The sequence below is a fragment of the Bombina bombina genome, chromosome 8, assembly GCF_027579735.1.
Source record: "Bombina bombina isolate aBomBom1 chromosome 8, aBomBom1.pri, whole genome shotgun sequence".
NCBI lineage: Eukaryota > Metazoa > Chordata > Amphibia > Anura > Bombinatoridae > Bombina > Bombina bombina.
Window position 1 is genome coordinate 218,715,616 of NC_069506.1, and position 27,505 is coordinate 218,743,120.

At 40.1% G+C, this 27,505-nt stretch overlaps 1 protein-coding gene across 1 annotated transcript in view; it reads left to right on the plus strand.

Annotated features, from left to right (window-relative positions):
* Positions 1–27,505, plus strand: part of GSK3A (glycogen synthase kinase 3 alpha) — a 48,168-nt gene that overhangs the window by 7,396 nt on the left and 13,267 nt on the right. Inside the window, exons 3-8 of the mRNA XM_053690956.1 lie at positions 4,191–4,274; positions 4,560–4,670; positions 4,772–4,902; positions 7,971–8,077; positions 8,197–8,294; positions 8,565–8,660. Of these exons, the coding sequence (XP_053546931.1) occupies positions 4,191–4,274; positions 4,560–4,670; positions 4,772–4,902; positions 7,971–8,077; positions 8,197–8,294; positions 8,565–8,660 (627 nt within the window). The remainder of the gene's footprint in view (positions 1–4,190; positions 4,275–4,559; positions 4,671–4,771; positions 4,903–7,970; positions 8,078–8,196; positions 8,295–8,564; positions 8,661–27,505) is intronic.

The following is a 27,505-nucleotide window of genomic DNA, read 5'->3' on the forward strand; positions in this document are numbered from 1 at the left end:
GGTCCTTTTTTCCATCCGGATCTGAAATCCTTAAATTTAAAGGTATGGAGATTGAACGCTTGATTCTTGGTCAAAGAGGTTTCTCTGACTCCGTGATTAATACTATGTTACAGGCTTGTAAATCTGTATCTCGAGAGATATATTATAGAGTCTGGAAGACTTATATTTCTTGGTGTCTTTCTCATCATTTTTCTTGGCATTCTTTTAGAATACCGAGAATTTTACAGTTTCTTCAGGATGGTTTAGATAAGGGTTTGTCCGCAAGTTCTTTGAAAGGACAAATCTCCGCTCTTTCTGTTCTTTTTCACAGAAAGATTGCTATTCTTCCTGATATTCATTGTTTTGTACAAGCTTTGGTTCGTATAAAACCTGTCATTAAGTCAATTTCTCCTCCTTGGAGTTTGAATTTGGTTCTGGGAGCTCTTCAAGCTCCTCCGTTTGAACCTATGCATTCATTGGACATTAAATTACTTTCTTGGAAAGTTTTGTTCCTTTTGGCCATCTCTTCTGCTAGAAGAGTTTCTGAATTATCTGCTCTTTCTTGTGAGTCTCCTTTTCTGATTTTTCATCAGGATAAGGCGGTGTTGCGAACTTCTTTTGAATTTTTACCTAAGGTTGTGAATTCCAACAACATTAGTAGAGAAATTGTGGTTCCTTCATTATGTCCTAATCCTAAGAATTCTAAGGAGAAATCGTTGCATTCTTTGGATGTTGTTAGAGCTTTGAAATATTATGTTGAAGCTACGAAATCTTTCCGTAAGACTTCTAGTCTATTTGTTATCTTTTCCGGTTCTAGGAAAGGCCAGAAAGCTTCTGCCATTTCTTTGGCATCTTGGTTGAAATCTTTAATTCATCTTGCCTATGTTGAGTCGGGTAAAATTCCGCCTCAGAGAATTACAGCTCATTCTACTAGGTCAGTATCTACTTCCTGGGCGTTTAGGAATGAAGCTTCGGTTGACCAGATCTGCAAAGCAGCAACTTGGTCCTCTTTGCATACTTTTACTAAATTCTACCATTTTGATGTATTTTCTTCTTCTGAAGCAGTTTTTGGTAGAAAAGTTCTTCAGGCAGCGATTTCAGTTTGAATCTTCTGCTTATGTTTTTCGTTAAACTTTATTTTGGGTGTGGATTATTTTCAGCAGGAATTGGCTGTCTTTATTTTATCCCTCCCTCTCTAGTGACTCTTGTGTGGAAAGATCCACATCTTGGGTAGTCATTATCCCATACGTCACTAGCTCATGGACTCTTGTTAATTACATGAAAGAAAACATAATTTATGTAAGAACTTACCTGATAAATTCATTTCTTTCATATTAACAAGAGTCCATGAGGCCCACCCTTTTTTGTGGTGGTTATGATTTTTTTGTATAAAGCACAATTATTCCAATTCCTTATTTTATATGCTTCGCACTTTTTTTCTTATCACCCCACTTCTTGGCTATTCGTTAAACTGATTTGTGGGTGTGGTGAGGGGTGTATTTATAGGCATTTTAAGGTTTGGGAAACTTTGCCCCTCCTGGTAGGAATGTATATCCCATACGTCACTAGCTCATGGACTCTTGTTAATATGAAAGAAATGAATTTATCAGGTAAGTTCTTACATAAATTATGTTTTTTATAAAATTAAAAAAAAAAACCCATCAAAAAGATCATTTGATGAAATTTCATATATTATAAATACATTTTTTTTTTGGAGTAATTTAATAAAAGTTCTAGTACCTATTTGAGGTACATAGTTAAAATATATATATATATATATATATATCTATCTCTTCCCCCCCCCCCCCGTTTGAAATATAACATGATTTTCATGGGTCTTGGCATGCTCTACACCAGTCTTTCACATTGCTGTTGGGTAATTCAAGCAGCTCGGCTTTGTTTGATGGCTTGTGACCATCTATAGACCTTGTGATCAGTCCAGAGGTTTTCAATGGGGTTCAGGTCTGTAGATTGGGGTGGCCATGTCAGGGTCTTTAAATCTGGTGGTTCTCCATCCACACCTTGATTGACCTGGCTGTGTGGCATGGAGTATATTGTCCTGCTGGAAAAACAAATCCTCAGAGTTTCTGAACATTGTCAGAGCAGAAGGAAGCAAGTTTTGTTCCAGATAACCTTGTGTACGTGGTTTGATTCCTGCGTCCTTCACAGAGATAAATCTGCCAGATTCCAGCCTTGCTGAAACACCCCCAGATCCTCATCGGCCCTCTACAAAATTTCACAGTAGGTGTGAGGACACTGACTTGTAGGCCTTTCCAGGTCTCAGTCTAACCATTAGACAACCAGGTGGTGTTGGGTAAAGCTGAAAATTGGACTAACCAGAGAAGATGGTCTGGAATCAGTCAGATTTAGATTTGGCCAGATCATATACTTATAGTATATCATATCTTTTTATTTAACTCAAATTGTAAATCGAAGTCAGTTACCTTATCTGGTGCTGATCTGGTAATAGGGCTGCATGTGATGTGAACATGGTTTTGGCTTTAAAACTGAATGTAGATAGAGATTTTTGTTTTCTCTTTCTAATATAGACAAGTTATTTGTGATATTATGCTGGGACTAAAAGCTGGAGTGGATTTTGCAAATCCAGATGCACATTTATTATTTCTGAATCTTCTTGACTGGCCACAGCAAAGGCAATCAGATTAACCATGCTCAAGGCTTGTGGAAAAAATGCTGTTCAAAGGCCTTTTGCTGTTCAAGCTAATATCAAATAGGAGAGAGGGACTGCATAAACCTTACAACAGCAGGTTGAGGACTGTGGACTATTCAAAGACAAATCTTGCATGTTTTGAGCCAGTTTATGTACTCAACGCTTAATCACAAAGTACCTGTAACTGGCCTCGACACATTTTAAGATTTGTCTTTGTTTAACCACCTTAAAATAGGTTTCATTTTTTAGGGGGATTTCACACAGTCTCTTAACACTCAGTTCTTTCAAAGGGTGTTTCTTACACTTATAAACTGCAAATCTTGCAGTCCTCACCTCATGTTTCCCAACCTCCTACCCTTCTAGATTGTAAGTTCCCACGGGAATAGGGCCCTCGATTCCTCCTGTATGTGTTTGTAAATTCTGTCCTGTCTCTTAGTCTTAGAAGTTTTATACTATTGTTTTATTTAAATGATCTGTATCCATGGACAGCGCTGCGGAATATGATGGCGCTTCATAAATAAAGTATAATAATAATATTGCTAGCAATAACAGCTGTTTATCTTTTGCATTTCTTTAAAGTGAAGGTCAATTTTCCACCAATCGACTACCGCAATGCATTGAGCCATATTACAGCTATTTAGTCGCTACCTTATTTTTACGTTTATCTCATTTTGTTTTTAATAAAATATTATATAAATTCCCGTACCTTACAGCGACTCCTCCCCCGCACCACTTCCTTGTTTTCTAGTTGTGACATAGCGAGTGGTCCCACCCGCTCTACATCGGCCCCAAGCGCGTTCACGATAATCTCCCAATCATATGCGCTTGTCTGTTCCGATATTAATTTTAAAACTTTTGGTCAATATATTAGTAGAAAAACGCTAAGTATTGACATTTTTAGTCTGTCATTCGTCAATATATAATCCTATTCTTCATTACTTAATTCTTCATGTCAGTCAGACTACGCATGCGTGTCTCATGAACGAGCATGAGAAACTCACTGTGATGTCGGAACTTTAACGCATGCGCAGAACAATCAAGTGACGTTTACAGTATGAGCTTGATTCCCCCGGGGGAAAACGGCCATTGTACAATTGAATAGGACAAGCCTCTCAATCACATATAGAAAATGGCGGGCGGAGGATTGAACATTAACGGAGGGCATTTAGAAAGGTAAAAATAAAGATAGTTTTACATAGGATTGTTTAAAAAATGATGAATGAAGGTTCAGCTATTTTTTGAAAAGGACTATAAAAACGTGAGCAAGCCACCCGGACTTGACCTTCACTTTACACATTTTATTTTGTATAAACACTTTTAAAGGGGTATTATATTAAAAACTGAAATGCACATAGGTGTTTAATTTTGTTTATGCATCCTACAAACATATATTTCTAATGTCAAGTGATTCTGGTAACTTCTGTTAACTCTTTCTATGAATGTGACCTGCATCTATCAATTTTTTTTTTTTTATGTCCCTTTAAGGTATGTTGGTTTACTTTACCGATTTTTTTTTTATTTTTTTTATTTTCTTTGTTAGAACCGAGAACTCCAGATCATGCGAAGATTGGACCATTGTAATATTGTGCGCCTACGATACTTTTTTTACTCAAGCGGAGAGAAGGTTAGACACCCAAATCCTCACTTCTAACTGCTTATTTAGATTTCGGGTATGCTTATAGCTGCTGTCTGTCCTTGCCCACCTGTTTAGTATATTTTTATCAGATTTGTTCTGTTTATTTTTTTGCTTGAAATACTCATTACTTTATGCATTCACTTTACTAATATTGTGCTTTTCATCTGCCTATTTTTTATCTTATAGAAACAGCACAGTTTCTTTTCCACTATCTGTATAAGATGTATGTTGTACAATTTTCAGTTTTAGGTTGAGACTGTTCTTTCTTTGTAGAAAGACGAGGTGTACCTGAATTTGGTCCTGGATTTTGTTCCTGAGACTGTATATCGTGTAGCCCGGCACTTTGCAAAAGCCAAATCAACACTGCCGTCCATCTATGTGAAGGTGAACTATATCTGTTTGGGCTCTGTTAAGAAGTGTTGCCTCCTTTTTTTTTTTTTTTCTTGTGACATATTTGTAATCTTGCCCCCCTCTGCATTATACAGGTATACATGTACCAGTTATTTCGCAGTTTGGCATACATACATTCTCAGGGTGTCTGTCACCGAGACATCAAGCCGCAGAACCTGCTAGTGGACCCAGACACTGCAGTACTTAAACTTTGTGACTTCGGCAGGTAAATTAATTGGGACTTGTTTAATGCATTTGTATTAGTTGTGTGTAAATCTTATGCTTTACCTATTCTCAAATGTTGCAGAGATGTGTGGTTTATAGTTTCACAAATACAGGGCCCCTTTTCCTAAGCTCTAACAACCTGTCAACTGGTTTCTGTGTGCCTTGTGTCTGCCAGTGTGTGTTGTTGCTGTTGTGCTACATTTGTGTGTGTGTGTGTGTGTGTATACACAAAAGTCAGGAATCGAGAAATAACAAGTGGTTTATTCAAGCTTAGAGTTGTAGCACATAAACAGTGAGAGGGCAGGTGCGGACGATCTATATAATATAGTGTGTGTATACATACATACATACATACATACATACATACATACATACATACATACATACATACATACATACATACATACATACAATATAAGAAGTCTACACACCCCTGTTAAAATGGCAGGCTTCTGTGATGATAAAAAAATGAGACAAAAATAAATCATTTCAGAACTTTTTCCACCTTTAATTTGACCTATAAACTATGCAGCTCAATTGAAAAACAAACTGAAATCTTTTAGGTGAAGGGAAGTAAAAATAAAAAATAAAATATGGTTGCATAAGTGTGCACACCCTTAAACTAATACTTTGTTGGAGCACCTTTTGATTTTATTACATCACTGTCTCTTTGGGTATGAGTCTATCAGCTTGGCAAGATTTGCCCACTCTTCTTTGCAAAAACACTCCAAATCTGTCAGATTGCGAGGGCATCTCCTGTGCACAGCCCTCTTCAGATCACCCCGCAGATTTTCAATCTGATTCAGGTCTGGGCTCTGGCTGGGCCATTCCAAAACTTTAATCTTCTTCTGGTGAAGCCATTCCTTTGTTGATTTGGATGTATGCTTTGGGTGGTTGTCATGCTGAAAAATGAAGTTCCTCTTCATGTTTAGCTTTCTAGCAGAATCCTGAAGGTTTTGTGCCAATATTGACTGGTATTTGGAACTGTTCATAATTCCCTCTACCTTGAATAAGGCCCCAGTTCCTTCTGAAGAAAAATAGACCCAAAGCATGATGCTGACACCACCATGCTTCACTGTGGGTATGGTGTTCTTTTGGTGATATGCAGTGTTGATTTTGCGCCAAACATATCATTTGGAATTATTTCCAAAAAGTTCAACCTTGGTTTCATCAGACCATAACACCTTTTCTCACATGCTTTTGGGAGACTTCAGATGTGTTTTTGCTAAATTTAGCTGGGCTTGGATGTTTTTCTTTGTAAGAAAAGGCTTCCGTCTTGCCATCTACCCCAAAGCCCAAACATATGAAGAATACGGGAGATTGTTGTCACATGTACTACACAGCCAGTACTTGCCAGATATTCCTGCAGCTCCTTTAATGTTGCTGTAGGCCTCTTGGTAGCCTCCCAGACCAGTTTTCTTCTCGTCTTTTCATCAATTTTGGAGGGACATCAAGTTCTTGGTAATGTCATTTTCTTTCATGTAATTGGCAAGAGTCCATGAGCTAGTGACGTATGGGATATACATTCCTACCAGGAGGGGCAAAGTTTCCCAAACCTCAAAATGCCTATAAATACACCCTCACCACACCCACAAATCGGTTTAGGAATGAAGCTTCGGTTGATCAGATTTGCAAAGCAGCAACTTTGTCTTTGCATACTTTTACTAAATTCTACCATTTTGATGTGTTTTCTTCTTCTGAAGCAGTTTTTGGTAGAAAAGTACTTCAGGCAGCTGTTTCAGTTTGATTCTTCTGCTTATAATTTCAGTTTTTTTCATTATAAAATTTAAACTTTATTTTGGGTGTGGATTATTTTTGAGCGGAATTGGCTGTCTTTATTTTATCCCTCCCTCTCTAGTGACTCTTGCGTGGAAAGATCCACATCTTGGGTAGTCATTATCCCATACGTCACTAGCTCATGGACTCTTGCTAATTACATGAAAGAAAACATAATTTATGTAAGAACTTACCTGATAAATTCATTTATTTCATATTAGCAAGAGTCCATGAGGCCCACCCTTTTTGTGGTGGTTATGATTTTTTTGTATAAAGCACAATTATTCCAATTCCTTATTTTTTATGCTTTCGCACTTTTTTCTTATCACCCCACTTCTTGGCTATTCGTTAAACTGATTTGTGGGTGTGGTGAGGGGTGTATTTATAGGCATTTTGAGGTTTGGGAAACTTTGCCCCTCCTGGTAGCAATGTATATCCCATACGTCACTAGCTCATGGACTCTTGCTAATATGAAAGAAATTAATTTATCAGGTAAGTTCTTAGATAAATTATGTTGTTGTGCCATATGGTCTCCACTTGATGATGACGACTGTCTTAACTGTGTTCAATGGTATATCTAATGCCTTAGAAATTATTTTGTACCCTTCTCCTGACTGATACCTTTTAACAATGAGATCCCTCTGATGCTTTGGAAGCTCTCTGCGGACCATGGCTTTTGTGTAGGACGCGACTAAGAAAATGTCAGGCAAGAACTACTAGAGCAGCTGAACTTTATTCAGGGTTAATCAGAGGCACTTTAAATTATGGCAGGTGTGTGTGATGACTCTAACATGGTTTTGAATGTGATTGCTTAATTTTGAACACGACTACAACCACATAATTTTTGTTTTGTTTTCTTCCCTCCACCTTAAAGATTTCAGTTTGTTTTTCAATTGAGTTGTGTAGTTTATAGGTCACATTAAAGGTGGAAAAAGTTCAGAAATGATTTATCTTTGTCTAATTTTTTACATCCCAGAAACCTGACATTTTAACAAGGGTGTGTAGACTTTTTTTTTTTTTATCCACTGTGTGTGTGTGTATCTATCTATCGAATGTATGTATATATGTGTATGTATATATATATATATATATATATGTGTGTATATATATATATATATATATATATATATATATATATATATATATATATATATATATATATGTATATATGTATATATGTATATATATATATATATATATATATATATATATATATATATATATATAATCATAATCTCTATCTATGTGTGTATGTATATATGGATCTATATCTTTCATTCTTCCACTTTACAGTGCAAAGCAACTGGTTCGAGGGGAACCTAATGTATCCTATATATGCTCACGGTATTACAGAGCTCCTGAGTTGATTTTCGGTGCCACAGATTACACCGCAAACATTGGTAAGATTATTTTGCTGAAAAGTAATATAAAAATACCTCGGCATTCTGGTACTATATGAGACTGGTTTATTCCTTTTGGCCACAAATGTATACGGAATTTTTTTTTTTTCTTCTTTTAGATATATGGTCAGCTGGGTGTGTCCTTGCAGAGCTTCTCCTGGGGCAGCCCATCTTCCCTGGAGACAGTGGAGTGGACCAGCTGGTGGAAATTATAAAGGTGATTTGATCTCTTTATATCCTCATGGTTTTGATAGATGCATTCTGCTTGATGTTTGATTACTTGGCACTAACTAAATAAAGGTGCTCTGAAAATATATATGGGTAGGAGTTATCTTGGAGTTCTGTAAATAGGGTGAATATTTTTTTTATTTTTTTTTTAAAGGTAAGATTATTTGATAGAAATGGGTTTAGTTGGCCAGCACATTTGTTAAGACATTAGGTAAGCCCAGCAAGCAATCACAAGCTATACATTTTCTTGTTCATGCAGGTTTTGGGAACTCCCACTCGGGAACAAATCAGAGAGATGAACCCAAATTACACAGAATTCAAATTTCCACAAATTAAAGCACATCCCTGGACAAAGGTATGCGAGAGGAGAGTTGTGGCGATTTTAATAGTTTATGAAATGGTAGAAATCAGAATGGTTGACGGAACAAAAAGCTAGGCTACAATGTGGACAAAAGTTATAAATTCAACACCCACATTAGAAAGTTAGTAACGTTTGTGTATTTGCTTCTCTTCCTTTCCTCTCTCCCACTCAGCTTGTTTCTTGAGATTTCTGCTTATTGGTGAAACTGAGCAGCTTTCATCTGGTTTTATATTGATAGTATTATCAGGCCGTACAGAGAGTCAATGGTAGAGTCCCTGTGTTCTCTTACCTTCTGGTATTATTTTGTTTTTTACTATGTATGATGCACAGCCTTTTCATATCTTCCTGGCTGGTTTAAGAATCCAGGAGACTACTCTGAAACATTCACCCATCAGGTTAAGATGCCGTTTTTTTTCCCCCTCTTGCTTTATGTACAATAAATGCTTCTGTCTGGTTCTTTTCTGCCACTTGTATACTATAAATGATTTGCTTTATCCTGCAGTGTACTGTCTGATTGGTTTTCTCTCACCTATATTGTGCAATCCAAAGTTTCACCCTCAGACCCTGCTCTTGTGATCAGTTAGGTTCTGGTTTTATGGACCTCCAGGGGACTCAAATTCTGCGGGGGGTTTTCCTGGAAAAAGTTTCCTATAGCTGCTCAGGAGGGTGCAAACTTATTTTACCAGATCCTTGCTCTATTTCAAAAGTATGTCTTTAAAGGCACATTGTATTCTAAAATGTTCTCCCTTTTTTAATGTGTAACAAATGGTACGTTTTACCCACAGGATTGGATTTGTTTGAAAATAGCTCATTTTACTTTTATGTGCTGTTTTTGAAATAGTTACTTTTTGCCTGTTAGATCTCCACCTATTCTGACATTGAGTACCAAATGTTTTCTCTGTAGAAAAGCTATGTAAAGAGAAGGCAATGGCGCAGTTTAACCTCCCAGTATTGGGGTATGAGGAGCGAGAGAGATTTTGTATATGATATAGCTGTATGTGATTATTCAATCCCCTAGCCATAATTAGGTATTGAAATAACGTTAAAGGGACAGTCAGCACTAAAATTGTTATAGTTTACAAAGATAAAGCCTTTACTTCCCATCCCCCAGCTTTGCACAACCAACATTGTTATAGTAATATACTTTATAACATTTAAACCTCTACATTTCTGCCTGTTTCTAAGCAATTAAAGACCTATCCTATCACATGCTTTTGTATTAGCTTTTTACAACAGGGGAGTGCTAGTTCATGCGAGTCATATAGATAACATTGTGATCAAATGCAAGTCAATGGATAATAAATACAAAGTCATGTGATCAGGGGGCTGTCAGAAAAGTATATTAATATAACTGTTGGTTATGCAAAACTGGGGTATGGGTAATAAAGGGATTATGTATCTTTTATAACAACAACTTCTGGTGTAGACTGTCCCTTTAAATAACATTATCAAGTCTACTTTACTTGCAGGTTCAACGCATTATTATGTGCATGTTCTGTAGAATACAGGTGAATGTGTAAAATTAGCCATTTTAAACACAAAAAAAGAATAACATTTAATACTCTGCAATAGTTAGCATTCGTCATTTGAAACACATTTTCTAGTACGGTGTCCCTTTTTTAAATACTTTTTTTGAGGGTTCTTTTCTACTAACTCTGCTCTCTATGGACCACAGGGAGACATGTCTCATTAGAGTGACCTGCCATATCTTCAATCTTGAGTCAGTATCAAGGTAAATCTAATAAATCTGCATTTTTTATTTATACTGTGCACCGTGTAAGACATTTACTACGGCTTTTTTTTTTTTTTTTACTAGAATAGTGCACTCCTTGTAACACGGATGGTTGCCTCATGTACATAAGGCACAATGATCAATCACAAACTCCTTTTTGTCTTTTTTTATTGCAAGCATTGATGGTTTCTCATGACTTATTGCTAGGATGTCAGCTGACACGATCGATGATCCTATAGATAAGTGGTGTCAAACTGGCCTTATTTGCAAAGAATTGATTAGTGTTGCCAAATAATATAACATCATCCCCTTCACTCATGTAGGACATTCCATGCCAACCTAACAGTACTGGGCTTTATCGTCAAAGGATGGCATGGAACAACCTATCTTATAAGGTGGACTGGGGGTGTGCCTAGCATAGACGTTTGCAGGATTTTCTTTTGTTTCCTATGGCATGGAGAGTCCACAGCGTGTTTCCAATTACTAGTGGGATATTCAACTCCTGGCCAGCAGGAGAAGGCCGAGAGCACCCCAGCAAAGCTGTTAAGTGTAACTTCCCTTACCCATAACCCCCAGTCATTCTCTTTGCCTCTGTCAATGGAGGATGTGCGAAGTTGGTGTCTGAAGATATTTAATCCTTTTATGGTTACTTTTCCCTGCAAACAAGGTTTGGGGTCTTGTTGTGTCCATGTCAATCTCTATAGTAAGAGTAGTGGTGGCTTTTAGCAGTTAAAAGGCGGCGAGGTGGTCTTTGCTTTACTTTAAACATTTTGCTACCCCTTTGTAGAAAGCCAGAGTTACTGTTTCTTTTCCTACAGGTCCATGACAGGGAACGAAGTGCCTGTCACTCCTATGTAACAGCATCTGTCCTGCAGCTGGATCTAAGGTAAGTGCCTTTTTCCTTCTAGGTATTGTAAGACAGCAGCACTTAAGAGGTTGATCCTCACATGGATCCCAATTGGGACATAGATATTCTTTTTAATTAAGGATACTTATTTTGGACAGATTATGGCACAAATTGGAACTTAGATATCCTTATTAGTTAAGGATACATTCTTTGGAGGATATGACACTGTATTGGTTAAAGGTGTTGTGAGACGTTATTTGGCTGGGGGCTCATAACCTTTATTGTGAATCAATAGAGGAGTGATGCAGCATTCTGATTAAATTAGCGGAATGCAGGGCATTTTATTATATGTATTCATGTGACTAACATATTTTGAAGAGAATATAGTTTTGAACGGTCAAAACTGTGAGCCGTTTACTTTTTTTGCGCTCTTTCAAGTGGCAGATTTTCAGTCCGCTCACATGACGCCTGCACTTTCGTAATATCGGAGTGGAGCTTAGTGAGCTTGCATTGCGTTGAAGTGTATTGCATTGTGGAGCTCTGTCGGATTTAAGTTTTTGACATTTTTCTCATCAACGGATCGTTATGTGCTAATAGGGAGAAGATCTTTACAGGAAGTTTTCGTTTCTTCTGACTAGTGGGGTGTCAATCCTGTCTGGTAGGAGCTTCAGGCAATCTGAGGTTGCTTTGAAGGATCTTTTTATTGCTTTCTAAAATTCTAATAAAATGTAAAGATTTATTTTCTTTTACAATATTATTTAAAAGCTGAATTCTGTAATTATGGATTCAGCATTAGATCAGTCTGTTAATAAATGCTTACTATGTTTTAAGGCTCAAATAGTTTTACCAATGCATTTCTGTTCCTCATGCTTATCTAAAACTTTAAAATTTAAAGACAAATTACTCCCTTCTGAGCCTAATGTCTCTCAGGATAATGCTGTGCGTGACATGCCTCAGCTTTCTCCTCAAATGTCCCAAGTAAAGATTACAAAAAATTAGCGATTACAATAATAGAGCCTACCTAGATTTTAAACTTTATACACCAAAATTTACTGACACTTTAATTGTCTCCCATGCTGTGTCATCTGTGTTCTCTCAACCTCCTGGGGATTTTGCCGCTCAGATTAGTTCTGCAGTATTGGCGGCTTTGGCAGCTTTCCCTTCTTCAGGGTTAGAGGAAATCTAAACATTTTTCCGTTAGTAAGGCTTCTGACGACTCTAAATCTGTGCTGGTCAACCTTTCTGAATTGTCTGAAAATACTTCAGAAGCTTCTGAAGGTGAAATTTCAGACTCTGACACTTTGACGGCCAAAACTTCATAATATGAAGAGGTTAATTTTAGATTTAAGCTTGAACACCTCTGGTTACTACTGAAAGAGGTTCTAGCTACTTTGGACGACTCTGAACCTTTATTTGCTGCCAACCCCAAGACGTCTTCTAAACTAGATAGTTTATGATTCTCCATCTTCTGATGTTTTTCCTGTTCCTAGGAAAATATCTGAAATTATCTCTAAGGAATGGGATAAGCCAGGGGTTCCTTTTTCCCCTTCCCCTATTCGAGATTCGGCGCACCGCACATAAAGTAGGAGCCATCTCTAAAAGAACTACCATTCCTATAAAGGACAGTTGTTGTTTTAAGGATCCAATGGATAAGAAGCTTAGAGGCTTACTTAAAAAAGATGTACATCCACCAGGATTTACAGTGGCAACCTGCGTCGAGTATTGCCACGGTTGCGGGAGCAGCATCTTATTGGTGTGATGCCCTGTCTGATCGTATTTGAGGAGAGACTACGGTAGAGGAGATCCAAGATAAGATCAATGCTCTTAAACTGGCCAATACCTTTTATCTGTGATGCGAACATGCAGGTATTTAGACTGGGAGCTAAAATGTCTAGCTTCACATTGCTAGCTCGCAGAGCTCTCTGGTTAAAATCTTGGTTAATTAGCAAAGGTAGAAGACTCTCCCTAGTGAGGCTCAAGATGTAAGCGGGGAGGGGATCCCAAAGTTTATATGTGCAATGTGTTCGGTAGAAGAAAGATGCATGTGTAATATGCTGTGTCCCAATATTGGATCTCAAAGTCCTTATCAGTAGTGTCCTGCGGTATACTTTAATGGTAGCAGTATCGGAGATTAAAGAAAAGGCAATAACTCACCAGGGTGTTAACTGCCTCAACATCCGATTGTTTGCTTACCGTCCCGCTTCTCCATAGGAGCTCTGCACTCTGTGCTGTCTTCGGCGTCCTTCACGCTGTTGCGATTAACTCCGCTGTGATTGGTCAAGATCCATGCACTTCCGGTCTGTATCGTACAGCACGACCAATGGAATCCCCTACTACGTTACCGTAGCCCCTAGCACAACGGTGACATATGGTATGCCGAAATCCAACCCGGTAAGTATAATTAGAGCAATTTGCGAAATAAACCGGTTGAGTCTCAAGGCATATTTTTTAATAAAACTCTTGCAGCTTTATTATAAATAAAGTTTTTTTCCTTTTCTTTTTTCTCTTCACAAACAAGTGAGTAAATGCTTCTTAAAAACAGTATATTTTCATAAGATCAGCTGGAGCAGTACTGTCTTACGCGTTTCGGCTTGATGTCAGCCTTACTCATAGACAAATCTTGGTTGTCTGATGTTTCTTCAAAGGCCAATCTTTTGGCTTTACCTTATAAGGGTAAGACTTTGTTTGGGCCCGGTCTGGCAGAGATCATTTCAGAGATTACGGGTGGAAAGTGATCTTTCCTACCTCAGGGCAAGAAGAATAGACCTAAGGGTCGACAGACTTCTAATTTTCGTTCCTTTCACTTTAATGGACAGACTTTGTCCTCTTCTTCCAAACCAGACCTATCCAGGTCCACTTGGAAATCCATCCAGCCCGGGAAAAGGGATAACAAAAAGCCGCCTGCTGACTCTAAATCAGCATGAATGGTCTGCCCCGATCCGATTTTTTGATCAGGTGGGGGGCGGGCAGACTTTCTCTTTTCCAACAGGCTTGGATACGCAATGTCCCAGATCCATAGGCTGTGGACATAGTATCCCAGGGTTATAAAATAGGATTCAAGTCTTGCCCTTCAAGGGGCACATTTCTCCTGTCAAGACTATCCTCAAACCAGGTAAAGAGGGAAGCATTTTTAAATTGCGTAAAAGACCTATCCTCCCTGGGAGTTATTGTATCAGTCCCTCTTGAGGAACAAGGTCTAAGATTCTTTTCAAATCTAATTGTAGTTCCCAAAAAAGAGGGAACTTTTCGTCCCATCCTAGATCTAAAGTGCCTAAACAAATTCCTCATGTTTCCGTCCTTCAAGATGAAAACTATTTGTTCAATTCTCTCATTGGTTCAGGAAGGTCAGTTCATGACGACCATAGACTTGAAGGACGCGTACTTACATGTTCTCATTCACAGGGATCATTACTAGTTTCTAAGGTTTGCCTTTCTGGACAAGCATTTTCAGTTTATTGCACTTCGTTTGGTCTTGCCACAGCTCCCAGAATATTCACAAAGGTTCTGGGAGCTCTTGACAGTGATCATATCCCAGGGAATTACGGTGGTTCCTTTTTCTAGACGACATCTTGGTTCAGGCGTCATTTTTCAACTAGCAAAATCTCATACAGAGATGTTGTCTTTTCTACATTTCCACGGGTGGAATGTGAATCTGGAATAGTTCTCTGGTTCCAACTATGAGTGATTTTCCTAGGGACAATCATAGGATCTCTGTCCATGCAGATTTTGCTGACGGACGTCAGAAAATCCAAACTTCTTGCCTTTCCCTCCAGTCTGTTCGTCCATCAGTGGCTCAATGCATAGAGGTGATTGTTCTGATGGTGGCTTCCATGGACAACATTCATTTTGCTCGGTTCAATCTGCGACCTCTGCAGCTTTGCATGCTCCATCAATGGAACAGAGACCATTCAGATTTATCGCAGAGGATAAATCTGGACCCCCTAACGAGTCTCTGTCTTTCTTTTCCTGAGTGATTGTGACTACGGACGTCAGGCTGGGGAGCTGTTTGGGGTTCTTTGAAAGATCAGGGTCTGTGGTCTCGGGAAGAGTCTTCTCTTCCCATAAACCTCTTTACATAAACATTTCTCCCTTTTCCATTTTCCTTCGGCTGAATTACTGGGGATTATGGGTAAGGGACGTTACCCTTAAGAGCTTTGCTGGGGTGCTCTTTGCCGCCTCCTGCTGGTCAGGAGTTGAATATCCCACTAGTAATTGGAATGACGCTGTGGACTCACCATGCCCGGAAAGAAAAATGTATCAGGTAAGCATACATTTTTGTTTTTGCAGCAACTGTTTAACATCAGGAAAAAAAAAAAAAAGTTCTGATGTAAACACTTTTGCCAGGCACAAAAGGGTTAAAGACACTTGATACGTATCATAAACATACACAGCAATGGCAAGACATTTAGGTAGTGTTCGGCCCGTGTTTTACACCCCCTTCTTTAGATCTCTCATACTTAAAGGGACAGTACATTGTAAAATTGTTTTTCATTAAGGTATTTTCAATGACTTGTCATACCAGCTGATGAGTATAAAATATTTAAGAAATAGCATTTTTTAGGTTTATTTTGTGTATATGAAGTTAACTGGTTTTGTGCTTTTAAACCACAGCCTATTACCGTGCGTTGAACTTAAAGGTAATCATTATGTTATCACTTTTTTTTTTTACACACCTATTCTTCCTTATCTTATATTTGTCTGGAAAACCAAAGCTCAATACTTAGAGAGAATAATGGGAAATTTAAAACATTCTAGCTGGTAAAATGGATCATTGGAAATAATTTAAAGGGGAGAACTTTTGGGTGAACTTTCCCTTTTTAAACCGTTACATTAGCTCATTTATAACTACTCTTAAAGTGAAAGTAAACATTTGTAAAACGCTAGGATTGACTTTTGAAACAAATAAAGGGGACTTTCATTCATGAAGTATAAGATTCTTCATGTAGAAAGCTCCTTTGTTTTAACTGATCGCCGTTTTTTGCTGATACAGCAGCCCATGGCTAAAAAAAAATTATTGCTAAGAGGTGATGTTTTCACCTCTTAGCCAATAGCGTGCAGTAAATCCAGCTCCCATGGGCGCCAAGCCGGATTTACCGTACGGCTATTGGCTAAGAGGTGAAAACGTTACCTCTTAGTAAAATAAATTTTTTAGCCGTGGGCTGCTGTAGCAGCTAACAACGGCCATCTTTTAAAACAAAGGCGCTTTCTACAGGAAGTGTCTCTTATACTTCATGAATGAAAGTTCCCTATTTGTTTCAATCATAGCGTTTTACAAACGCTAGGCTGAAAACAAATAAAGGGGACTTTCACTTTAACAGACAATATGAGATTAGGAGAACAGGCTTTCAATATAAACTGCTATATTTTTTTTTAATCTGCATATTTTTAGACTAAACTTTTGCTCTGAATACATCATTTTATCTAGCGTTTGTTTCCTCAGAGTGGCTTATCAAAGTCTTTCTATTATGTACTTGTTAATGATGCAATTCTACTGCATAAAGTGGCCCTTTTATGACATCCAAATGTAGAACTATTGTATCACTACAGCAGATAAGTAAGGCTGTTAATCAATCAATAATCAAACTCCTAAGCAGTAATGCTTTTCTTAGCTTTTTGTCTAGAAACCATTAACCACTTAAGGAGAGCGGTTTTTCCCATTTTCAGTGCTTCAAATGAAACGTGTTAAATTTATTTATATATAATATATAGACTTTTTTATTCTTTTTGTGGCACTTTATAATTTAACACAACTAGTGTAAAAAAAGAAAAAATACCTCCAAAATTAGATTATTTTGTCACTATTTTTTTTAATTATAGCAGCTACACCAAATACTGCATGGATGGAATTACTGGCTTAAAGAGATCGAAAGGGAAAAAATGTTAATTTAAATTTTAAATAGCATTGTTTGCAATACACTTTCATTAGCAAAAATGTTTCTACTAAGTTATTACCGCTTTTCAGCTGCATACACACATATGCTGTCATGGCCCATTCACACTCTGAGTTGGGGTGGTGTGTTTAGTGTCCTATGAAGATTTAATTTCTGTTATAAGTAACCAACTACTGACTCAGTGTTTTTAATACTGCACAGGGCCTACAGCATATGTGTATATGCCTTTGGGGGGGGGACTTTTGGTTTTTACTAAAAGCATTTTTGCTAATGGAAGTTTTTATTTTTAAAATGCTATTATTGAAATGCACCCATGCACATTTCACTTTTGACCTTTTGATCACTTTAATACTACGTTTTTACAAATTTTGCTATGCTTGGGCTGTAGGTTTTCCTTCCTAATATGAGTAGAGTCCACGGCATCATTCCTTACTGTCGGGAAATACTGAACCTAGCCACCAGGAGGAGGCAAAGACAAATACTCCCCCTACTTACCTCATATCCCAGTCATTCTTTGCCTTTCGTCACAGGAGGTTGGCAGAGAAATGTCAGATTCTGAGTAGTTCCTTATGAAGGGTATCTACCCTTCGGAATGGGACTGTAGTTTTATGTAGTCTTGTCAGCCTCTCAGTGAGAGCATTGATGAAAGTTAGTCTTGAGATGCAGGGAGAGTCTTTTTCTTTCTGCAAACCCATCCAGACTCGTATTAACAGCTCCTACGCAAACAGTGTTGACGAGTTACACTGCCTGCTTCCATCACTCAAGTCCATGTCTGGAGCGATGCTACAAGACTGTCAAACTTGAGAGGCTGTGTTCTGTTCCATGGCATAGATTCCGGTAAGATCGTTTAATTTTTTTATACACATATGATGATGCAAGAAGACAGGGTCACAGTGTGGCTTAAAGGTGCCTTTTCTTCTACAAGATACGACGAGTCCACGGATTCATCCTTGTGGGATATCATCCTCCTAACAGGAAGTGGCAAAGAGCACCACAGCAGAGCTGTCTATATAGCTCCTCCCTTGACTCCACCCCCAGTCATTCTCTTTGCCTATGCTAGTAATAGGAAGGGTAAAGTAAAAGTGGTGATAGAATAATAGTTTTTTAGTCCTTCAATCAAGAAGTTTTTTATTTTAAATGGTACCGGGGAGTTCTATTTTTCCTCAGGCAGGAGATAGAAGATTACTGCCATGAGGTTGATGATCTTTCCAGATGTCACTAAGATTCATGTCGGTTCCCACAGAGTTGCTGAGGAGTACAGGAGACATCTTCAGTGTGGGGAACGTTTTCATGCTACAAGCAGCATTGAGGTATGTGCAGTCATTTATTCTAGAGAGACTATAGTATATCAGAATTGGCTGACATGTTTCCCAAGTTGGGAAGGGGTAAGTAGTAAACCTATGGAGTCTAACTTTGTCATGATGCACAGAAAATTCAGGGCTGATTATTAGACACTGGGGCAGCCTAACGTTTATTTTTTTATATGAAACAGTTCATGGCTGGTAATGTTTGCGATTCTGGGGTTTCACATGGCTATGTTTGCTCAATCCAAGTCGGTCTGGAGACCTAACCAGGCCTGGAGTAAAGGTAAACAAGCCAAGAAGCCCGCTGCTGCTACCAATGAAGGGGCAGCCACCGATCCGGGACCGGATCTAGTAGGTGGCAGACTCTCTCTCTTTGCTCAGGCTTGTGCAAGGAACGTACCGGATCCCTGGGCATTTGGAAATAGTGACCCAGGGGTACCAGCTGGAATTCAAGGATTTTCTCCCAAGGGGGAGATTTCACCTTTAACGTTTGTCTGTAGACCAGACAAAAAGAGAGGCGTTTTTACGCTGTGTAAAAGACCTCTATACAATGGGTGTAATTTGCCCAGTTCCAAAGCTGGAACAGGGTCAGCGGTTCTACTCAAATCTATTCGTGGTTCCCAAAAAAGAGGGAACCTTCAGACCAATCTTAAAACTCAAATGTCTAAAAAAATTTCTCTGAGTCCTATTGTTCAAGATGGAGACTATTCGTACAAACTGATCTAGGAGGGGGATCTTCTCATTCAAGGTCCGTTCCAACATCCAAATCCAGCTGACTGCCTGGAGATTGAACGCTTGATTTTATCTAAGTGGGGATTTTCTTAGTCGGTCATTGATACTCTGATTCAGGCTCACAAGCCTGTCACTAGAAAGATTTGCCATAAGATATGGCGTAAATATCTTTATTGGTGCGAATCCAAGGGCTACTCATGGAGTAAGGTTAGGATTCCTAGGATTTTGTCCTTTCTCCAAGAAGGATTGGAGAAGGGATTATCAGCTAGTTCCTTAAAGGGACAGATTTCTGCTTTGTCAATTTTACTTCACAAGCGTCTGGCAGATGTCCCAGACGTTCAGGCTTTTTGTCAGGCTTTAATCAGAATCAAGCCTGTGTTTAAACCTATTGCTCCGCCATGGAGTTTGAATTTAGTTCTCAATGTTCTTCAAGGGGTTCCGTTTGAACCTATGCATTCCATAGATATTAAGCTGTTATCTTGGAAAGTGTTTTTAGTTGCTATCTCTTCTGCTCGAAGAGTTTCCAAGCTTTCTGCGTTACAATGTGCTTCACCTTATCTTATATTTCATTCTGATAAGGTGGCTTTGCGTACTAAACCTGGATTTCTTCCTAAGGTTGTTTCCAATAAGAATATTAATCAGGAAATTGTTGTTCGTTCCTTGTGTCCTAATCCTTCTTCTAAGAAGGAACATCTGTTACATAACTTGGTCATGGTTCATGCCTTGAAGTTCTACTTACAAGCGACCAAGGATTTCCGTCAAACGTCTTCCCTATTTGTTTATTCTGGGAAGCGTAGGGGTCAAAAAGCTACGGCTACCTCTCTTTCTCCAACATAGGTGTGTCCGGTCCACGGCGTCATCCTTACTTGTGGGATATTCTCTTCCCCAACAGGAAATGGCAAAGAGCCCAGCAAAGCTGGTCACATGATCCCTCCTAGGCTCCGCCTACCCCAGTCATTCTCTTTGCCGTTGTACAGGCAACATCTCCACGGAGATGGCTTAGAGTTTTTTAGTGTTTAACTGTAGTTTTTCATTATTCAATCAAGAGTTTGTTATTTTCAAATAGTGCTGGTACGTACTATTTACTCAGAAACAGAAAAGAGATGAAGAATTCTGTTTGTATGAGGAAAATGATTTTAGCAACCGTAACTAAAATCCATGGCTGTTCCACACAGGACTGTTGAGAGCAATTAACTTCAGTTGGGGGAACAGTTTGCAGTCTCTTGCTGCTTGAGGTATGACACATTCTAACAAGACGATGTAATGCTGGAAGCTGTCATTTTCCCTATGGGATCCGGTAAGCCATGTTTATTACGATTGTAAATAAGGGCTTCACAAGGGCTTATTTAAACTGTAGACTTTTTTTGGGCTAAATCGATTGATATTAACACTTATTTAGCCTTGAGGAATCATTTATTCTGGGTATTTTGATTTAATAATATCGGCAGGCACTGTTTTAGACACCTTATTCTTTAGGGGCTTTCCCAAAGCATAGGCAGAGTCTCATTTTCGCGCCGGTGTTGCGCACTTGTTTTTGAGAGGCATGGCATGCAGTCGCATGTGAGAGGAGCTCTGATACTTATAAAAGACTTCTGAAGGCGTCATTTGGTATCGTATTCCCCTTTGGGTTTGGTTGGGTCTCAGCAAAGCAGATACCAGGGACTGTAAAGGGGTTTAAAGCTTAAAACGGCTCCGGTTCCGTTATTTTAAGGGTTAAAGCTTCCAAAATTGGTGTGCAATATTTTCAAGGCTTTAAGACGCTGTGGTGAAAATTTGGTGAATTTTGAACAATTCCTTCATGTTTTTTCGCAATTGCAGTAATAAAGTGTGTTCAGTTTAAAATTTAAAGTGACAGTAACGGTTTTATTTTAAAACGTTTTTTGTACTTTCTGATCAAGTTTATGCCTGTTTAACATGTCTGAACTACCAGATAGACTGTGTTCTGAATGTGGGGAAGCCAGAATTCCTATTCATTTAAATAAATGTGATTTATGTGATAATGACAATGATGCCCAAGATGATTCCTCAAGTGAGGGGAGTAAGCATGGTACTGCATCATTCCCTCCTTCGTCTACACGAGTCTTGCCCACTCAGGAGGCCCCTAGTACATCTAGCGCGCCAATACTCCTTACTATGCAACAATTAACGGCTGTAATGGATAATTCTGTCAAAAACATTTTAGCCAAAATGAACCCTTGTCAGCGTAAGCGTGGCTGCTCTGTTTTAGTTACTGAAGAGCATGACGACGCTGATATTAATATCTCTGAAGGGCCCCTAACCCAATCTGAGGGGGCCAGGGAGGTTTTGTCTGAGGGAGAAATTACTGATTTAGGGAACATTTCTCAGCAGGCTGAATCTGATGTGATTACATTTAAATTTAAATTGGAACATCTCCGCATTTTGCTTAAGGAGGTATTATCCACTCTGGATGATTGTGAAAATTTAGTCATCCCAGAGAAACTATGTAAAATGGACAAGTTCCTAGAGGTGCCGGGGCTCCCAGAAGCTTTTCCTATACCCAAGCGGGTGGCGGACATTGTTAATAAAGAATGGGAAAGGCCCGGTATTCCTTTCGTCCCTCCCCCCATATTTAAAAAATTGTTTCCTATGGTCGACCCCAGAAAGGACTTATGGCAGTCAGTCCCCAAGGTCGAGGGAGCGGTTTCTACTTTAAACAAACGCACCACTATTCCCATAGAGGATAGTTGTGCTTTCAAAGATCCTATGGATAAAAAATTAGAAGGTTTGCTTAAAAAGATGTTTGTTCAGCAGGGTTACCTTCTACAACCCATTTCATGCATTGTCCCTGTCACTACAGCCGCATATTTCTGGTTTGATGAACTGCTTAAGGTGCTCGATAGTGACTCTCCTCCTTATGAGGAGATTATGGACAGAATCAATGCTCTCAAATTGGCTAATTCTTTCACTCTAGACGCCTCTTTGCAATTGGCTAAGTTAGCGGCTAAGAACTCTGGGTTTGCTATTGTGGCGCGCAGAGCGCTTTGGTTGAAATCTTGGTCGGCTGATGCGTCTTCCAAGAACAAGCTACTAAACATTCCTTTCAAGGGGAAAACGCTGTTTGGTCCTGACTTGAAAGAGATTATCTCTGATATCACTGGGGGTAAGGGCCACGCCCTTCCTCAGGATCGGCCCTTCAAGGCAAAAAATAGACCTAATTTTCCCAGCCCAAGGTGCTACGTCCTCTAAGCAAGAGGGTAATACTTCTCAGGCCAAGCCAGCTTGGAGACCAATGCAAGGCTGGAACAAGGGAAAGCAGGCCAAGAAACCTGCCACTGCTACCAAGACAGCATGAAATATTGGCCCCCGATCCGGGACCGGATCTGGTGGGGGGCAGACTCTCTCTCTTCGCTCAGGCTTGGGCAAGAGATGTTCTGGATCCTTGGGCGCTAGAAATAGTCTCCCAGGGTTATCTTCTGGAATTCAAGGGACTTCCCCCAAGGGGGAGGTTCCACAAGTCGCAGTTGTCTTCAGACCACATAAAAAGACAGGCGTTCTTACATTGTGTAGAAGACCTGTTAAAAATGGGAGTAATTCATCCTGTTCCATTAAGAGAACAAGGGATGGGGTTCTACTCCAATCTGTTCATAGTTCCCAAAAAAGAGGGAACGTTCAGACCAATCCTAGATCTCAAGATCTTAAACAAATTTCTCAAGGTCCCATCGTTCAAGATGGAAACCATTCGAACTATCCTTCCTTCCATCCAGGAAGGTCAATTTATGACCACGGTGGATTTAAAGGATGCGTATCTACATATTCCTATCCACAAGGAACATCATCGGTTCCTAAGGTTTGCATTCCTGGACAAACATTACCAGTTCGTGGCGCTTCCTTTCGGATTAGCCACTGCTCCAAGGATTTTCACAAAGGTACTAGGGTCCCTTCTAGCGGTGCTAAGACCAAGGGGCATTGCAGTAGTACCTTACCTGGACGACATTCTGATTCAAGCGTCGTCCCTTCCTCAAGCAAAGGCTCACACGGACATTGTCCTGGCCTTTCTCAGATCTCACGGCTGGAAAGTGAACGTGGAAAAGAGTTCTCTATCCCCGTCAACAAGGGTTCCCTTCTTGGGAACAATTATAGACTCCTTAGAAATGAGGATCTTTCTAACAGAGGCCAGAAAAACAAAGCTTCTGGACTCTTGTCGGATACTTCATTCCGTTCCTCTTCCTTCCATAGCTCAGTGCATGGAAGTGATCGGGTTGATGGTGGCGGCGATGGACATAGTTCCTTTTGCGCGCATTCATCTAAGACCATTACAACTGTGCATGCTCAGTCAGTGGAATGGGGACTATACAGACTTGTCTCCGAAGATACAAGTAAATCAGAGGACCAGAGACTCACTCCGTTGGTGGCTGTCCCTGGACAATCTGTCTCAAGGGATGATGTTCCACAGACCAGAGTGGGTCATTGTCACGACCGACGCCAGTCTGATAGGCTGGGGCGCGGTCTGGGGATCCCTGAAAGCTCAGGGTCTTTGGTCTCGGGAAGAATCTCTTCTACCGATAAATATTCTGGAACTGAGAGCGATATTCAATGCGCTCCAGGCCTGGCCCCAGCTTGCGAGGACCAGGTTCATACGGTTTCAATCAGACAACATGACGACTGTTGCGTACATCAACCATCAGGGGGGAACAAGGAGTTCCCTAGCGATGGAAGAAGTAACCAAAATTATTCTTTGGGCGGAGTCTCACTCCTGCCACCTGTCTGCTATCCACATCCCAGGAGTGGAAAATTGGGAAGCGGATTTTCTGAGTCGTCAGACATTGCATCCGGGGGAGTGGGAACTCCATCCGGAAATCTTTGCCCAAGTCACTCACCTGTGGGGCATTCCAGACATGGATCTGATGGCCTCTCGTCAGAACTTCAAAGTTCCTTGCTACGGGGCCAGATCCAGGGATCCCAAGGCGGCTCTAGTGGATGCACTAGTAGCACCTTGGACCTTCAAACTAGCTTATGTGTTCCCGCCATTTCCTCTCATCCCCAGGCTGATAGCCAGGATCAAGCAGGAGAGGGCGTCGGTGATCTTGATAGCTCCTGCGTGGCCACGCAGGACTTGGTATGCAGATCTGGTGAATATGTCATCGGCTCCACCTTGGAAGCTACCTTTGAGACGAGACCTTCTTGTTCAGGGTCCGTTCGAACATCCGAATCTGGTTTCACTCCAGCTGACTGCTTGGAGATTGAACGCTTGATTTTATCGAAGCGAGGATTCTCAGATTCTGTGATCGATACTCTTGTTCAGGCCAGAAAGCCTGTGACTAGAAAGATTTACCACAAAATTTGGAAAAAATATATCTGTTGGTGTGAATCTAAAGGATTCCCTTGGGACAAGGTTAAGATTCCTAGGATTCTATCCTTCCTTCAAGAAGGATTGGAAAAAGGATTATCTGCAAGTTCCCTGAAGGGACAGATTTCTGCCTTGTCGGTATTACTTCACAAAAAGCTGGCAGCTGTGCCAGATGTTCAAGCCTTTGTTCAGGCTCTGGTTAGAATCAAGCCTGTTTACAAACCTTTGACTCCTCCTTGGAGTCTCAATTTAGTTCTTTCAGTTCTTCAGGGGGTTCCGTTTGAACCCTTACATTCCGTTGATATTAAGTTATTATCTTGGAAAGTTTTGTTTTTAGTGCGATTTCTTCTGCTAGAAGAGTCTCAGAATTATCTGCTCTGCAGTGTTCTCCTCCTTATCTGGTGTTCCATGCAGATAAGGTGGTTTTACGTACTAAACCTGGTTTTCTTCCAAAAGTTGTTTCTAACAAAAACATTAACCAGGAGATTATCGTACCTTCTCTGTGTCCAAAACCAGTTTCAAAGAAGGAACGTTTGTTGCACAATTTGGATGTTGTTCGCGCTCTAAAATTCTATTTAGATGCTACAAAGGATTTTAGACAAACATCTTCCTTGTTTGTTGTTTATTCAGGTAAAAGGAGAGGTCAAAAAGCAACTTCTACCTCTCTCTCTTTTTGGATTAAAAGCATCATCAGATTGGCTTACGAGACTGCCGGACGGCAGCCTCCCGAAAGAATCACAGCTCATTCCACTAGGGCTGTGGCTTCCACATGGGCCTTCAAGAACGAGGCTTCTGTTGATCAGATATGTAGGGCAGCGACTTGGTCTTCACTGCACACTTTTACCAAATTTTACAAGTTTGATACTTTTGCTTCTTCTGAGGCTATTTTTGGGAGAAAGGTTTTGCAAGCCGTGGTGCCTTCCATTTAGGTGACCTGATTTGCTCCCTCCCTTCATCCGTGTCCTAAAGCTTTGGTATTGGTTCCCACAAGTAAGGATGACGCCGTGGACCGGACACACCTATGTTGGAGAAAACAGAATTTATGTTTACCTGATAAATTTCTTTCTCCAACGGTGTGTCCGGTCCACGGCCCGCCCTGGTTTTTTTAATCAGGTCTGATATTTTATTTTCTTTAACTACAGTCACCACGGTACCATATGGTTTCTCCTATGCAAATATTCCTCCTTAACGTCGGTCGAATGACTGGGGTAGGCGGAGCCTAGGAGGGATCATGTGACCAGCTTTGCTGGGCTCTTTGCCATTTCCTGTTGGGGAAGAGAATATCCCACAAGTAAGGATGACGCCGTGGACCGGACACACCGTTGGAGAAAGAAATTTATCAGGTAAACATAAATTCTGTTTTTTGGCTGAAAAGCATCATCCGCCTGGCATACGAGACTGCTGGACAGCAGCCTCCTGAAAAGATTACGGCTCATTCCACTAGAGCTTCCACATGGGCTTTTAAAAACGATGCTTCTGTTGAACAGATTTTTGAGGCTGCGACTTGGTCCTCCCTTCATACTTTTCACATATTTTACAAATTTGATACTTTTGCTTCCTTCTCGGAGGCTATTTTTGGGAGAAAGGTTCTTCAAGCAGTGGTGCCTTCCGTTTAGGTATCTGTCTTGTCCCTCCCGTTCATCCGTGTCCTGTTGCTTTGGTATTGTATCCCACAAGTAAGAATGAATCCGTGGACTCGTCGTATCTTGTAGAAGGAAACGAAATTTATGCTTACCTGATTGATTTCTTCTACGATACGAGTCCACGGCCCGCCCTGTCTTTTTAGACACATTTTATTTTACTTTTCAAACCTTCAGTCACCTCTGCACCTTTTTTTAGTTTCTCCTTTTTACTTCCTATACCTTCGGTCGAATGACTGGGGGGGTGGAGTCAAGGGAGGAGCTATATAGACAGCTCTGCTGTGGTGCTCTTTGCCACTTCCTGTTAGCAGGAGGATAATATTCCCACAAGTAAGGATGAATCCGTGGATTCATTTTATCGTAGAAGAAATCAATTTTATCAGGTAAGCATAAATTTCCTTTTTACCGCAGGATAAGAACAACAAACCTAAGGGACAAGGTCCTAATTTTCGTTCCTTTAGTTCGGATAAATACCAACGTCGGCAACCCTCTGCAAACCCTGAGCAATCCAAGGGGACTTGGAAGCTGGCTCAGTCCTGGAATAAATCCAAGCAGAACAAGAAGCCTGCCGAGACAAAGTCGGCATGAAGGGGCGGCCCCCGATCCGGCTCTGGATCTTGTAGGGGGCAGACTTTCACTCTTTTCGGTAGCTTGGTTTGGGGACATGCAAGACCCAGAGGGAATTTTCTGCCCGATTCTGGACCTAAAGTGCTTAAATTCTTATCTGTCTGCTCGTTCAAGATGGATATAAGGTCCATCCTTCCCTTAGTTCAGTAAGGACAGTTCATGAACACGATAGATCTGAAGGATGCTTACCTTCACGTTCCAATACACAAGGAACACTTCAAGTTCCTAAGGTTTGCGTTCTTGGACCAGCACTTCCAGTTTATTGCACTTCTGTTTGGTCTAGCTACTACTGCAATAGTTTTTACGAAGTTTCTAGCGGCTCTGATTGCAGTGGCCAGAACTAGAGGTATAGCAGTAGCTCCATATTCTGACGATATACTGGTTCAAGCACCATCTTGTTGTCTTGCAGAAGACCATTCGAAATCTCTCTTCTTTTTGTTCTTCGATCTTATGGATGGAAGATAAACTAAGAAAAGAGTTCTCTTATTCCCCGTACCAGGGTGGAATTCCTGGGTACTATAATAGACTCCATATCCATGAGAATATTCCTTACAGACCAGAGACGTTGCAAGCTAACATCCGCTCGTCTTGCCCTCTAGACCTTCTTAAGGCCCTCTTTGGCTCTGTGTATGGAGGTGATCTTGTGGTGTCCAGCATAGACGACATTTCTTTTGCCAGATTCCATCTGAGACCACTTTAGCTGTGCATGCTGAGACAGTGGAACAGCGATCATTCGGATCTGTCTCAACAGATTTTTT